This window comes from Silurus meridionalis, chromosome 10, assembly GCF_014805685.1.
Source record: "Silurus meridionalis isolate SWU-2019-XX chromosome 10, ASM1480568v1, whole genome shotgun sequence".
Lineage (NCBI taxonomy): Eukaryota > Metazoa > Chordata > Actinopteri > Siluriformes > Siluridae > Silurus > Silurus meridionalis.
Window position 1 is genome coordinate 20,316,521 of NC_060893.1, and position 16,597 is coordinate 20,333,117.

A 16,597-nucleotide genomic window follows, 5' to 3' on the forward strand; every position below is an offset into this window, starting at 1 on the left:
TACCTAAAATAATGTACAGTGTATCATACATTGAACCGTTTATCGCAGGTTTTCGTTTTTCCGCATGACCAGATTAAGGAATGTTACCACCTCGGATAGCATGTGATAAAGACTGGGAAATGGTCAATCTCCTTTCATCTGTCCAGATCTGTTTGATTCCAGCTGTGGTGAGATCTCTACTATCATTTTTCCACAATCTTTATTAGATTATGTTGGTGTAAACACTTAAGTCAAGTTAATTGTGATTAATTTCTTTTCTCACAGTGTTGTGACACTATCAATCCAATCTTATAAGCTTACAACTTGCTGCTTGAACATTTCTCCTACAACCAGTACACTAAAAAAAACAGATATGGCATTTTAAATTGAAAAAAAGCTGAGGTGTGGATGTTTAGAAACACTTTTCTTATTAGCGTGCATGTGTGTGTATGTGCGTGTGCGTGTGCGTGCGTGTATGTGATTATGGCTGTGATAAGAATTCCTTCAAAAGACGATGACAAGCAATTGCAGTTTGTGATGACTCAGCTGTCCATTTCAGGCACTCGGCTATAAGTAGATAAGAAGTGAGAAAAAGTAATAATATTTTCCATCGCTGGCTCGAGTCGTGAGGCAGCACCTCTCACATTGTGTTTAACTGCACAGCTGCACTCAGAGGCCTAAAGATCATTATAACAGCTAACACACTCGCAAATATTCCTCATGTTCGTGTTAATACTGTAGATGTGTACAATTATACCAAACTCTGGTGAAAATCCAGTTATTTCTGAAAAATGTTTTTAAAAAAATTATTTCCTGTAGCCTATGAGAGATCTGAGTTTTGTAAAAAAAAAATGTTACGTATAATGCGAACCTTGATGATCGGCTTTAAAATGTGCATTTGGATACGAGTTTAACACTGAAAAAACAGATCAGGGTTGGGTAAGTGCTAAGTAAATAACACACACTGAAATAAAATGTACATTAGCATGAGTCAGAGCTTTCAGAGAATCAACTACAACAGACAAGAAGTCAATTCATAACAAAGTGCATATCATGAGGCATCAGTAAGGCAAGAAAGTTAAAGTTTTTGCAGAAATTTTTGCAATAAATATGAACGTGTCAAAAAATACATTTTACTATAGGAAATTAACTTAATCTTAAGGAACAACAACTAAGCTATTACATAGTGTGTTCTAATGGTTCTCAGGTAGAACCCATTCATTAACTTGATGTACAATATAAATGCACAAAAGGTCTGGGACATCTAAGATTTTCAGCTATTTGTGGTTCTTCCCCAAACTCTTACCATACAGTTGGAGGCACACATTTGTATGTCTCTGGATTTGGTAGCATTATATATTTAATTTCATTCAAACTAAGAGAACCAAAACCTATTTTTGCATAACAATGTCCCTGTGCACAAAGCCAGCTCCAGGAAGCTGTGCCTTACATGGGTTGGAGTGGCAGATCTTGAGCGGGCCTGCTATAGAGCTCTGATCTCACCTCTACTGATCACCGGTGGAATGAATTGAAACGCTGACTGCACACCAGGTCTCCTCACTTTACATCACTACTTGACTTTAGTAACACTTTAGTCGCTGAATGAGCACAAATCTCTTCGAGCACATTCCAAAATCTAGTGGAACATCTTCCAAGAAGGGTGGAGGTTATATAATAGCAAACACAGACTAAATACGAAATAGAATGTACAAAGATCACTGGAATCTTATGAACAGGTTTCCACAAACTTTTGTCCATATAGTGTAAATATTTTAACACTTGAGATTTGGATTGGGTTTGGGTATATGTGTCAGTCAAGTCAAGTCAAGTCAAGTCAAGTCAAGTTTTTTTCTATAGCGCTTTTCACAACAGACATTGTCTCAAAGCAGCTTTACAGAAATCAACAGTTAAAGTGAATGGTGTATATTTATCCCTGATGAGCAGCCATGGCGACTGTGGCAAGGAAAAACTCCCTTAGATGTTATGAGAAAGAAACCTTGAGAGGAACCAGACTCAAAAGGGGAACCCATCCTCATTTGGGTGACATAAAGAGTGTGATTATAAATCTTTCAACAATACAGAACACTGAAAAGTGGGAACTAACTTGAGCACTGGCGTGTGAGTTTTTTCCTTTCTATAGTCTTATACAGTCATTTAAAGATATGGAACCAGGAGCTACTAAGCAACTCATAAAATATCTGAACATTTGAGATCATTTTGAGTCTCAAACCTCATTCAGATGTATAAAAAATATTTTAAAACAATGTTTTCATCCCTTTTTTCCACACAAATTATGTTTTCCAAATAACTTGATGCATGTTCACATAAACATACCAGTTTAGATACAGAATGTCAGAGATCATGAGAAGTCACATGTCAAGTTTGACATATATATATATATATATATATATATATATACAGTACAGACCAAAAGTTTGGACACACCTTCTCATTCAAAGAGTTTTCTTTATTTTCATGACTATGAAAATTGTAGAGTCACACTGAAGGCATTAAAACTATGGATTAACACGTGGAATTATATACATAACAAAAAAGTGTGAAACAACTGAAAATATGTCATATTTTAGGTTCTTCAAAGTAGCCACCTTTTGCTCAGATTACTGCTTTGCACACTCTTGGCATTCTCTTGATGCCTACTTTGAAGAACCTACAATATGACATATTTTCAGTTCACTTTTTATGTATATAATTCCACATGTGTTAATTGATAGTTTTGATGCCTTCAGTGTGACTCTACAATTTTCATAGTCATGAAAATAAAGAAAACTCTTTGAATGAGAAGGTGTGTCCAAACTTTTGGTCTGTACTGTACATTAGCATTAGATAGAGTATGTCAGAGAGGGTGAGTATTCATATGTGTGGACTGAAGATAGACTGAAGATAGACTGAAACTTGTGCTACACTTGAAATTCAACTGAACTTTAAAAAGAAAATTACAGATTACTAAATAAACACCCATAATAAAAAAGGAGTTATTAGAGTTTCAGAATAAGCAATAAAGCAACGGGCATGCACAGGTTCCCGTTATCATATCAGCCTTTTCAAAGCCGCCGGGAATTTTAGATTTTTAAAAATCTTTGCGTAATGTAAAAAAGGTGTTTTTATATCAAAATGAGTCAAACATAAAGAAAAATCCTCATAATTTAAGAAATTCCTGTTTTCAAGTACACATACACAAAGCCTTAGAGTGGGTTTAGCAGTGTCTTTCTTTCCAGCTCTGATATTATACTGTTAGTTGGAATTTAATTTTGGAGTAAGGGTACATTTTGGGAAAATTATACACTATGCCAGCACAGATGCAGATATGACAATTCACTTAAGAGCCAGATGGTGAACAACATCATGGGTATTACAAACCATGGCAAAATGCCAATGCCAAATAAAGAAAATACAAAACTGCAGCTAGGGGTTCACACCAGAAGCAAAGTGGCTTCAATACTACGCCTGGAGTTCATGACTCGATGGTTTAGTATGTAAAAATAAACCACGATATGACAGTAGTTACTGAGGTGCAGGGGAAATATGCTGAAGCTGAGGCTTGAAGACACAGACCTTATAATCTCCTGCTGTACAATTATTATGGTACATTTAATTTTAAGATCCACTTAGGATTTTTATACCTCCACTAACACTTTGGACTCATCTGTGAAATGGTTTATATCATTTGATATATTAATATCCCATACTTTAGTAAAAAAAAATTTAAAGTGAAAAAAAGAAAATAAAAAATAAATAAATTGTATATATATACATATATTTTGCAGATATAGCCTATACTTGTCTCTACACTACCTCATACTAATACCACATGTGTGTGTGTATATATATATATATATATACACAAAAGAAAGTAATTATGTCTATCATGTAAATACTTACATTGTGTTTTGCTTAGCAGCTTTTACAGGGGTTAGACTAGACTATTTGAAATTGTAATGTTAGATTTCATTCAATTTATGGTTTAAATGATATGGGTAAAATACTCTTCCTTAAGATTATTATAATGATGACAGGGAATAAGAACTTTTCTGCATGTTGCAGTCTTCCACATGGAATCGATATTGGATCCACACAAAATAGTGCGATATACTGAAAATTCTTATATACTGTATACAAATTAAAAATGTAAATATTGCTATTGGATTTGTTTACAATAGCTGCTATGAAATCCTTTTATAATTTCCGGTCCAACCAATTTGCCTTAAGAATCTATACTACTGTATATCTAAACTGTATGAATCCCCCGTCCTCAATTGTAACACTACAAAATGTGGATTCATATCAGAATATAATAATTTGTAAGCGTTTTTTAATAATTATTTCACACTTCTAGACAAATAGCAGTGCTCATTAGTGAGGTATTGAGATCTGATATTCAAATCAAAATTGATTTGCCTTTATTTATTTATTTATTTATTTATTTATTTAATCTAGGTGTTTTGTGCATTTATTTTGCCTCTGTCTGATAATACATCACTCCTAAAGGATGTATGACAAATCTTTACTACCTGCATTGCCCCTAGGGGCAGTAATGGTTTAGTGGTTAAGTTTATGGGCTATTGATTGAGAGGTCTCAGTGGCACCAAGCTGTCACTGTTGAGCTCCAAAACCCCTAATCGGATAAATGTAATTATAAGACTATGTGTAAAGGCAGTAAAAGATTGTGGACTCAATAGCCTTCACTGTACTGAGAAAAGGTGTTTTTAAGATGCTGAACACTCTAGAAATGGAACTGGCTCACAAAGCACAGTGATTAGTGATCTAAAGCCCGGCACAGGGTCTAATCACAGCTGGAAACGAGAGAAAATGTTCCAGGATCCGGAGAAGACTAAAAACAGCATTTCTCCTACCAAATAACACCTTTTTTAACGCCCCCCCGAGACAGACCTACCATGTCAGAACAGGACGTCAGTATGCGGCTCCATGCTGGCTTAGGCCAGTTTGTCTGGCCGTGTTTGTGTGACACACCTGGGATCCACCATATGGAAATAGAGCACAGTCTCAGAAAATACTTCAGACCACCAAAATGGATGTAGCAATATATTTGGAGTGACTTTTAAAAAATAGAAAAACTATATCAGGGGAGGTACCTTTAAAAAAAACAAGCATGTAGCACAAATTTTTTTCATTTTCACTTTCTCTATCATTCTCTCTTTCCTTTTCTCCTTCTCATCCACTCTTTCCCTTTCATCTCGTTTTGATATATTCTGAATTACTCCCTAATTTTCACTGGCTATTCAGGCTTTTAAAAATAGATCTAAACAGCATTCCCTGTCTTAGCTCTGATGCAACACTGTCATGAGGATTTCACTGGAACTCGCACCATGAACACGTTGGATGCGAAGACATTGTCCTCGTCAAAAGAGAAAAAAAAAAAAACCCTCCCACACGAAATTTATTTCTAGGTCAAAAATTCCCATAGGGTTTCGAAACACACAGATGAAGTGAAGCGCTCACACTCTCACACACATACAGGCTGTGAGATGGAATGAAAACTGAAATAGAGCTGGAGAGACAGAGATGGCGCACACCTTAATAGGTTATTAAAAGCCTACGTATGTTTATCGGAGAAACCCACATTAAATGAAACTCGTGCAGAGGATAAGTGCAGCGGGGAGTTTAAAAAAGCAGGTGTCGATGAGCTATTAGATGTACCAGAGAGGAGTTTTGTACCTGCTATAGATGTGGCAGGGCATGCTGTTGAGCTGACGATCGCTCTGGTAGCGTCTGAAATCTTCCCAAGCGTCCTTGATGGCCGTCAAAGCCAGAATGACACAAATGGGAATGATGGCCACCTGTGGCTGGAAAGCATTCACCGCTGGGACAAAGTTCAGTGCTGCCAAGCCCACGAAATAAAAATTGGCAACACGTAAGAATTGTTCCCACAGGTTCAAAGGGATGAAGGACCAGATGTGGTATTTTGTGGTCTTGACACCATTTCCCGCATACTTCCTGTTGGGATGATCTTTAGGCTTCTGGTCCTCATAAAGCAGGTTGGATACTAGCGTCCTTGAGTTGCCATCTTCATTTTCTCGCCCAGAAGTCCAGAAGGCCCAGACTGAAGGCAGACTTCTTGTCCAGGTCATACTGTCTCAGCTGTCTCGGTGCACAACCTACAGAATCTTTTCACACAATGTCTTACACACACTTCTCCCATATCACTTGGACGCGTGGCACTGAAAAAAAAAAGAACAGCAAGCAGGAGCGAGAATATCTTTGAACACACTTGTCAAACTCCCCTGACTGCTCAGGATGTTTTCAGGCATATGTCAGAGTCAAAGGCATGCCGTTGGATCAACATACCACAGCCGACTGTACAGACAAAACAGCCGCGAACTTTACTAAAAGGTCTTATACAGACTTTTTACAACAGATTGACCTGAAATGTCAAAGATCTACCTATGAACAGTTTTAGAGCATGTCTGTAGAATTGACTTTGACTGCATGTTGTATTGGAATATAGCAATGATTTACTGCAGCAGATTTGCTGATGCAAAAGGAAGTGCAGAGCAGTGACGAAAACATGCAGTCGAACTTGCTCTCAATGGCACGTCACTTATCACACGTGGGAAAGACATAGAGATCAGTTAAGTTTAACCTGAATATCATTGCCAGCAAATAATTACCATTAGAATAAAAGACAGGAATGAAAGTAAGAAGCTTGGTGTGCCAGACACCAAGGTATGCTGTATGACAAACCACATGCAGCCAAAAAACAAGAAAATGTTATTGCTGTCAAATCGCTGCGGCTTATGAAGAATCAAGCACTTCAGGACGTGTTTTTAAACTACTAATAATTGTGTGTTAAGGTGTCATCCCCTCATTCAGAACATTCCTATAACAACTTGCCCTTTGGGTTCTATTTCTCATGACTGACCACGTAAACCCAACTACTCTTTCCCCTACAATGAAATGAAATACATCAATTTTACATATCAGATGGGAATCAGATGAGTTTATCTGCCCATTGAAATTGTGAATAAATGCCACCTTCTAAACTAAAACAAAATAAAAAGACACAAATTCTTTCTTTTTGTGGTAAGATATATTTCAGACAATGAATCATGTCATCAAAGTTGTGATGCCTGAAGTTCTGTCTGTTTAAATGTTGAGAGACATTATGGGGTGTTCATAAATTCTTTACTTAAGACAGTGCACTAAAATATCATCACAACTTTCAATATGAAAATAAGCTAAAGTAAATTAAAAGTAGACAAGTGAGTAAATAAATAAGTAAAAAAGTAGGTTAGTAAGTGAGAAATCAAATAGGCATGCGTGAGTAAGTAAGCAAAAGGAGGTGGAAGCTCAGTGGTTAACGCATTGAACTTTGGATTGGAAGGCCACAAGTTAAAATCCCACCACCACCAAGCTGCCACTGCCGGGCCCTTGAGCAAGGCCCTTAACCCTCCCCTGCTCAGTTGTAAGTCGCTCTGGAAAAGAGTGTCTGCCAAATGGTGTAAATGTAAATGTAAGCAAGTAGGTGAGTAAGTACTGTAATTAAGTATTCATGCAAGTAAATGAGTAAGTATGTAAGTAAGTATGTATGTAAGAAGGTATATAATTTGATAAGTGAGTAGGATAGAAACTTAGTAAGTGAATACATAAGTAAGTGAATTAAGGAATTAAGGAAGTATGTAAGTTAATAATCAAGTAGCTGAGTAACTAATATAAATAAGGGAGTAGCATAGTGAATTAGTAAATGAGTAGATAAGCACTTAAGTAATTAATTAAACAAGAAGTTAGGTAAGTAGTTAAACAGGAAAGTAACAAGGTTAGTAAGTGGTTAATTGAGGAATTAAGAGACTGAATAACTAAATTCTAAATTAAGGTAAGTAAATAAGAAAATAACTAAGTCAAGTAAGTAAGTGATTAATTAAATAGGTGAGTAAGAAAAGAAGTAAGTAAGTAAGTAACTTAGTAAGTCAAGAATTAGGCCAATAAGAAAATATGTACGCATCTAAGTAAGTCAAAAAGTAGGTAAGTAAGTAAGTATGTAAAAATCCTTAAATATGTAAGTAGAATTATTTGAGCAGATTCTTGACAATGAAAGACAAGATGCTGTAGTTTTCTGTAAAATCGCTTTGCTTTCAATCAATTACTTATGGCTACAATGCAGATAACAGTGTTAACTTCTTTAAACACTTTAAACACTACACGAATGCATGTAATACTGCTTATCTTCATTTTAGCCAAATAGTATTGGCTACCCACTTCAAAGGTTAAAAAACCATATTGTTGGAATCAGTAATTAATAAAGAAAATGGCATTCAATCATGTCTTAGTAGAGTGGATGTGGGTTCAGCAGGAGTTGTGCTGTCAGTGATGTGATGAAGTCATTTCTGCTTTAGACACGCCTTGCCTTCCATCCATTCATTTTCTTTATCGCTTATGCTACACAGGTCGTGTGGAGCCTATCCAGAGCACAGTGCCATCCAATCACAAGGCCCAAGCACACACTACAGACAATTTGGAAGTGCCAATCAGCATCATCCAAGGCAGGTCTTTTGACTAGAGGTGAAGACCTGAGTATCTGGAAGGGAACATAAACACACAGTGAGAACATGCATACTGTACTCCACACACTGTGCAAGGCAGGATTCAAATCCTCAGAGGTGCAAGGCAAACATGCTAGGCACTAAACCACCAGTTTTTTGTTTTTTTTTGGCAGAAGCTTCATACAGTTAGATTAAATGTTGAATGCCATGACACTTTGTGTTCAATATATAGTCACTTGATTAAAAGTTATTCATTCTGTCAGATAAACAGAACAAGGTCATGCACATTTATTTAAATTAAATCCCATACTTTTTCTCTAAACAATTTTTTTTTAAATTCAAATCTATAAACAGTAGCAACACCCAAGCAAACAAATAAATAGAATTGAATTTGGAGACTATAATAAAACAGGCACTGCAGGCTTTTCTTGGCAGGTGTTTGTATATTTCGATTCCTGCAAAACGTATTTACTTCTATGTGTGTTTCACACCGGAACATTCAATCTATATCCAGTTCAGCGTTTGAAACGGAGCTTCAAGTGGATTTCATAATAAAACGTAAAGAATTAGACGTATTGCCCATGCCTTTGTTTTTAGTCGGACCGAAATTAATTACGATCCCCAGACTGCTGTTCAGTGCGGCAGCACGTTTAATTCATAGCTCTCCCCAGAGACTTCATTACAGTGGGTGTTAATGCAACTGACCTGAAATCAGAGCTCTCCTGGGGAGCGAGTGAAAACAGCGCCAGGCTGGAACTCGTTCAATCTCCATCCTGCATACATTATCTTACAGATTTACATTTAGTGTGCAGAAAAAAGAGTGCCAACGCACTAATGTAAGTAAGTAGACTTGGAGGTCAGGAAAAGTTTCAACTGGCAAACCCCTTGATATAATAAATGTATTGATGTCTCAAACTGTTTGACGAGGTGGGTACATTATAAATGTTAGGATATCTAGATGAAGAAATAAAGCAAATACATTATTTTGAATCCTTAATGGTTTGGACATGTGCAGAGGAGGGACATGGGGTATATCAGTAGGAGAATGCTGAGGATGGAGCTACCAGGAAGGAGGAAATGAGGAAGGACAAGGAGGAGGTTTATGGATGTGGTGAGGGAAGACATGCAGGTAGTTGGGTTGAAAGAGGCAGATGAAGAGGACAGGGTGGTATGGAGACGGATGATCCGCTGTGGTGAACCCTAATGGGAGGGGTCTATCTGCCTATTTCAGATAGGCAGATAGAGCCCTTAAAAGTCTGTGTTTTACCTCAGCCAACACAACGTCACGGTTAACACACCCAGGATTCTTCTCAAAGCTCTAATTACTGCATCCAATTCAATTTAATTCAATTGAATGCAATTTTAATTTATGTTTATTTGTATAGCGCGTTTACCAATGGACATTGTCTCAAAGCAGCTTTACACAGATAATGTGGTCATAAAAATAGATAAAATGTTTTTCATAAGTGTAAGTTTGTCTCTGATGAGCGAGCCGGTGGCGACTGTGGTGAGGAAAACCTCCCTGAGATGGCATAAGGAAGAAACCTTGAGAGGAACCAGACTCGAGGGAACCCATCCTCATCTGGGTTGCATTGAATGTCCGTTTATTACAGATAAACAATTTTGAGGTCCATCCATCATTTATCGATCCTACCTCCTCAATAAAAAACCTTAAAGTGCTAATTTCTAAAATGCACATGGATAAATCAGTGAGGGGCGGCTGTGTGGCTTATTATTGGTAGGAGAATTCTAGTGTGAGATTTTTTTTTGTTTAGTTTAGGTTTTTTAGTGTGCAAAGGACACTCCTAGGCAAATGAAAAATGAGCCAAGCTCAAAATAATAAAATTTGAAGGTTTTAATGGTCTTAAAAAATGATCAGTCAGAAAATTAGCAAGGATTCATAATAAGTTATTATATTTAATTGTTTAGATCTTGCTCATTTCCTGACCAATGATTTGCAGTTAAGATTATTAAAATGTAATATTTTGCCATATTTTTTTTGCCCAGCATTGCCCAGTGAAAACCCAAAATTCAGTAAATCTTAGAAAATTTAAATATTGTGAAAGAGTTCAATATTGGAGCCTCGTGGTGTCACACTCTAATCAGCTCATTAAATCCAAACACCTGCAAAGGTTTCCTGAGCCTTTAAATGGTGTCTCAGTCTGGTTCAGGCTCCACAATCATGGGGGAAGACTGCTGACTCGACAGTTATCCAGAAGACGATTATTGACACCCTGCACATGAGGGTAAGACACAAAAGGTCATGGCTAAAGAAGCTGCTGTTCAGAGTGCTGCATTCAAGCACATTCATTAAAAGTTGAATGGAAGGAAATAATGTGGTAAAAAAAAAGGTAAAACGAAGCCCATTCAAGAATTTGGGGGAGATTTACAAAGAGTGGATTGCAGCTGGAGTCAGTGCTTCAAGAGCCTCCACAAACAGATGTATCCATGGGCTAGAACTGACGCATTCCTTGTGTCAAGCTGCTCCTGAAGCAGAGACGACATCAGAGGTGTCTTACCTGGGCAAAGGACAAAAAGGACTGGACTGTTGCTCAGTGGGCCAAAGTCGTCTTTTCAGATGTAAGGAAAGTAAATTTTGCATTTCATTTGGAAATCAAGGTCCCAGAATCTGGAAGAAGAGAGGAGATGCACAGAATCCTAGTTGCTTGAGGTCCAGTGTAAAGTTTGCACAGTCAGTGGTGGTTTATGGAGTCATGTCATCTGCTGGTGTTGGTCCACTGTGTTTTATGAAGTACAAGGTCAGCACAGCCGTCTACCAGGAAGTTTTAAAACACTTCATGCTTCCCTCTGCTGACCAGCTTTATGGAGATGCTGATTTCATTTTCCAGCAGGATTTGGCACCTGCCCACATTGCCAAAAGCACCAAAAGTTGGTTAAATGACCATAGTGTTGGTGTGCTTGACTGGCCAGCAAACTCACCAGACCTGAACCCTAAGAGAATTTATGGTGTATTCTCAAGAGGAAAATGAGAAACAAGAGTCCAAAAAATGCAAATAAGCTGAAGGCCACTGTCAAAGAAACCTGGGCTTCCATACCACCTCAGCAGTGCCACAGACTGATCACCTCCATGCCATGCCAAATTGAGGCAGTAATTAAAGCAATAGGAGCCTCTACAAAGTATTGAGTACATATATATTAAATGAACATACTTTCCAGAAGACCAACAATTCAACAATTTTGATTGGTCTTATGAAGTATTCTAATTTTGTCAGATGAATTGGTGGGTTTTTGAAAAATGTGAGCCAAAATTATCAAAATTAAAAGAAATAAACACTTGAAATATATCAGTCTGTGTGTGATGAATCTATATTATATGCACGTCTCACTTTTTGTATTGAATTACTAATTTAAATAAACTTTTTATGATATTTTAATTGATTAAGAGAATATGTGCTCGTACATGAAATTAGCAGTGCCCCACCACCAAAAAAAAATAAATTTTAATCTATGACAATAATAAGAAACAGAAATCGGTACAAATAAATAGACACAATAGACAAAATAAACAGGTTAAATATTTGCTTAATCTTAATAACTCGCTTAATAATTAAATATTGCTTAAAAAAGTACATGGAAATTCATGTGGGATAAAATGTGTAGGATAAAACGTTCACATTTAAGCATGTAATATACAAATGCATAATGCATTTTTTCTGAAGCTAAATCAGATACAGATGTTACACAGCTTAATTCAAATGAGCAAATTGGGTTAAAATGATGGTTCATTGAGCAAAAACGTCTCATTTGACAATCACATTTGTTTTTTCCAAGCCTTCTTGGAAGGAGGAATTTAAGAAGCAAGCAAAGGAAATCAAGAAAAGGAACCAAGGAGACACGAAGCGAGAAGCTCTCAAAGTATTATGTATTTGAGAAGCGGGGTTAAAGTACAGTCTTTCACCTGGGGTGTAGCTAATTCATTGATTAAATCATGAAAAATTGCATGTCAATATGCACAATGTAAAAAATTATAATACAGTGGAACCCGGTTATGTCGATGTCCTAGGGGGTCGCCAAAAAGCGTCGAGATAACCGATGATCGAGATAAACGAAAACCAATATGGCGGCAATACATTAACGTGCTTGAAATTTCTTTATGCACATGATGTGCGTTATTTAATGAGAATGTACATGCACGTGTTTTTGGAGGTTTTTTTACACAACAGCGTTGCCGCGATTTAATTATTTGGTCATGCGGATCCAGATAACCTGTAATGTGGATAAGGAGACGGAAGCCGAAGTAAACGCAAAGTTTATTGAGAATACTCAGGAGATAATCCAGCAATACTAGTAGAGAAGCAGTAATATCCAGTGGTGCGCTCCAGGAGCGCGGTCCACGAAGTTCTATGAAAGCAGAGACAGTTCGTGTAGAGAATCCACGGATCCACGCTATGGAAAGCGCAGCGCTGGGCAGCAACAGATAAACGTGGTGCAGACAGTGTGAACATGGAAAACAGCAGGATCGGGGTAATCCGGGGTGCCGTTGAGAGAATGCGGAGTCCGAGAAGAAGGGTACGTAGCGGGATACGTATACGCGATTACACAGACCGACATGAACCAACACATACGATCATGCACAAACAATAACGGACCGCGAGTGTGTGGAGGAGAGGGGCTTAAATAGGAGATGGGATGAGTGAGTGAATGAGAGTCAGGTGTGTGTGATCAGCACGGCTGCGACGAGCTTCGTGCTCAGAGAAGAATCAGGGTGCTTCGGGGAATGCGGCCGCCAAAGGGGGCGTGGCAAGGGGGTTCCTGACATAACCAACGTTAAGTGGCAAATTTGCCCCCCCCTTGTGCTCGATATATTAGGGTTCGGCGACATAAAAAAATCGGTATAACCGATTAAAAAATGTTAAGACAAAGCGAGAATTTGGCGGTTCCACTTCAAAAACGTCGACCTAATAGGGTTGGCGAGTTAACCGAGGTCGAGATAAGTGGGTTCGACTGTATCTACATTTTGGCAAATCAGTTTATATGGGCAAAGGTTTGTGGACACCTGACCATAAGATTCGTATGTGCTTTTTGTGCTCTTTCTTCAAGGAGCTTGTAGCTGGTAGGGAGTCTCAAGTTTGGGTCTCCTAGTTAAAGTGAAGGGAAAATTGACTGCTACTGCATCGAAAGGTATCCTATATAATTGTGTGGCTGAAACTTTGTGGAAAATTGTCACATTTTTGCAGCTTTTAAAAAAATCTGTTCAAAAAAAGAATATCTGCCCTCTGGTGTTCCAGTTTTATCCAGTTGTAAAAAAAAAATATATATATATATATTTTTTTAAATAAATCAAAACTATTTACATAGATGATTATTTATGTATAAAAATATCTGAAAATCTGCAAGTATAGTTTCCTAGTATAGTAGCAGAAGTGATTTTCAGTTACTAGTGTAAAGGTAGTACTATTAAAAAAAAAACATGCGGTCCACTAATTTATCCAGTAAGATCAGTGGAATTGTTCGAGCAGATTCTTGAGTATGAAAGACAAGATGTAGGTGGTGTAGCCCACTTGGTGAACTTGATACTGCTGTCTGCATTAAGTTCAACTGTTAGGTTTCAGGTTCTCATAAAATATATAATCTGTTCCCCATGTACATTTATCTATAGGGAAGATAACGATGTTAACATATATTATAAATCTACCTGAATGTATGTAATACAGTTTATCTGCTTTTAAAGCAACTTTTATTGGCAGCCTGCCTCCAAGGCATGAAACAATATTAACTTAGCAGTGTCATGTAAGAACCTGTTATAACTTAAAAGTGTCTGAGGCAAATGCCATTCGTATCATTATATCTTAGTTCAACCACTCCACTGCAGATGGCTTGTGGACTTCAGCAGGAAGTAGTTTAGACCTTAGACACGCTTGACCATGGCATGCAGAACTTCTAATATCCTTAGTACACTTTTCTGGCTACAACCTTCAGACTCTTCAAGGTTGTAATGTGACCGGTTCTAGGCGACAGTTTCCTAAAAACATTTTGGAGAGATTAACACAGACAATATATTCAATGGATTAAGCAAAGTTCCTTTTCTTTGCTTTTTTGGTGAAAGGATCTAAAAATTGAGGAAGGGAAATAAGAAAAAAAAAACCCTGTCGAGACTCATTTTTAGAAGTGAGAATTGTTTCATGGATGGGAAAAAAGGTAGAACTAACTAAGTGTGGTTCAGCAAGGGTGGAGATAATTTATGGAGTGGAAAATGAATAAATGTGATCATTTGCATGGTAATGTTAGCAATAAGTGAAAATACAAATCTTTAGAATGTAGCTGTGTTTTTGTGATTTTTATGTTTTTATGCTTAGAAACATTTACAAATGTTTACAATTTTTTTCTGTAATGTTCAGAAAACTATAATTGTGAGAATCTTTTCATACCACACACACACACACACACACACACACACACACACACACACACACACACACATAAACACCTGACTGAAGCCCATTTCGGGAGCGGGACATGCTCACCTGTGCCTGCAGTGCACCATGTGTTTGGAGCACTGAGCTGACAGCAGAGTCACAGCAGAGACGTGCACAGCCAAATCATCACAAGATGGCTGGACTTCTCCTCACAACAGGAGGATGGAGCAGATGTTAAAGCAGAACTCACTCCAACCCTCCATACACACACACACACACACGCATATGCGAAAAGCAATAGCTGTCACTCAGATACCACACAACTGAATCTTGAAATCCTGGTGATTTACCCACAGGCATGATCACATCCATACTGATATTCAGTAAAAAAAGTATTACTTTGCTACAACAGATCTATAAACAAGAAATGAATAAAGTATGTGACATTTTGGATGTGAAACTAAATTGTGACATATTTCCTTAATTCCAAAGAAGGCACACTTACTGGCTAGTTCTCTTATACTAAAACACACATTCCCGTTTACATTTACAGCATTTAGAAGACCCCCTCATCCAGAGCAATGTACAAAAGTGCATTCTCTATCAATGAATAAATCAACACTGGTTCACTAGGTTGCAAACGCAATCGTTTGATGATGATGATGATGAAGATTGGCTCAGCTGTTCGGACATCCAGGGGAAGTTCATTCCATCAGCTTGGTGCCAGAACAGAAAAAGGGAGAGATGGTGGGATTGTCAAGCAGTGCTAGAAGGTCTGAGATATGACAATGGTGTTAATGCTGTTTCTGGTGAAATCGGGGTCCCTTTCTGATTTATATCTGATTAGCTTTTATATTTTAAACTACAAGTTTGTGGGAAGTGGGCGCTCAGTGCGTAAGACATTGGCCTTCTCGTCATTAATCTACCACTGCTGAGCCCTTTATCCTCAACTGCTTAGCTGTGAGATAAAATGAGACAAAAATTCACTCTGGATAAGAACATCTTCCATATTTAATAAATTGTTAAATCAATAAAATGTTATTTTTTTCAATTTATTCATCCTTTTGCTATGTCTGCTGATATGTTGAATGCTACTGTAGTAATTCTTTCAAACTAATAAATAGAATATTATACGTATGCAGTGAACATGAGGAGTGAAATATATAGGAAATATCAGCACTCTTCACTGTAAACCCAGAACTGAGATCGAATTAAACAATCAATTATAATGTACAAAATTATTTTGTGTTTGATTGCATTACTATTAAAGGTGTGTATATTATACTCATTTGTAATACAATATACTTGCATTTAATAGTAATGTAATATGTAAATAATTTTAAGTTGAATATCTTAAAAATAGTAAGTTTTCGCCATGGCCACGCCTCTTTATCGCCATAGAGACATAATTTAAAGTTGTTGATTGGCTGTTTCTTCAGGTAACGCTGGATATGAACGTGCACAGTTATTTAAACATTAAAAACTAAAACGTAAAAGTTATACAAGAACAGAACCATTTCCTTGTTTACATCAGGAATATGTATTTAAATCACTCAATGCACACTAAAACTCCAGATCAGCAACTAAATGTAGATGTACCAGTTCATTTCCGCTGTCTACTTTGTGGGTTTGCTGAGTCTTGTTTCTGAAACTGACAACTTTACTCACCTGCATAATACACACCTAAAAGTAAACCATAAAATCTGATGTCCTTGTAAAGACTGT

At 37.3% G+C, this 16,597-nt stretch overlaps 1 protein-coding gene across 1 annotated transcript in view; it reads right to left on the bottom strand.

Moving 5' to 3' along the window:
* Positions 1-6,167, bottom strand: part of atp10b (ATPase phospholipid transporting 10B) — a 42,021-nt gene extending 35,854 nt beyond the window's left edge. Inside the window, exon 1 of the mRNA XM_046858678.1 lies at positions 5,674-6,167. Within this exon, the coding sequence (XP_046714634.1) occupies positions 5,674-6,086 (413 nt within the window). The 5' untranslated portion in view covers positions 6,087-6,167. The remainder of the gene's footprint in view (positions 1-5,673) is intronic.
* Positions 6,168-16,597: the final 10,430 nt, after the last annotated feature.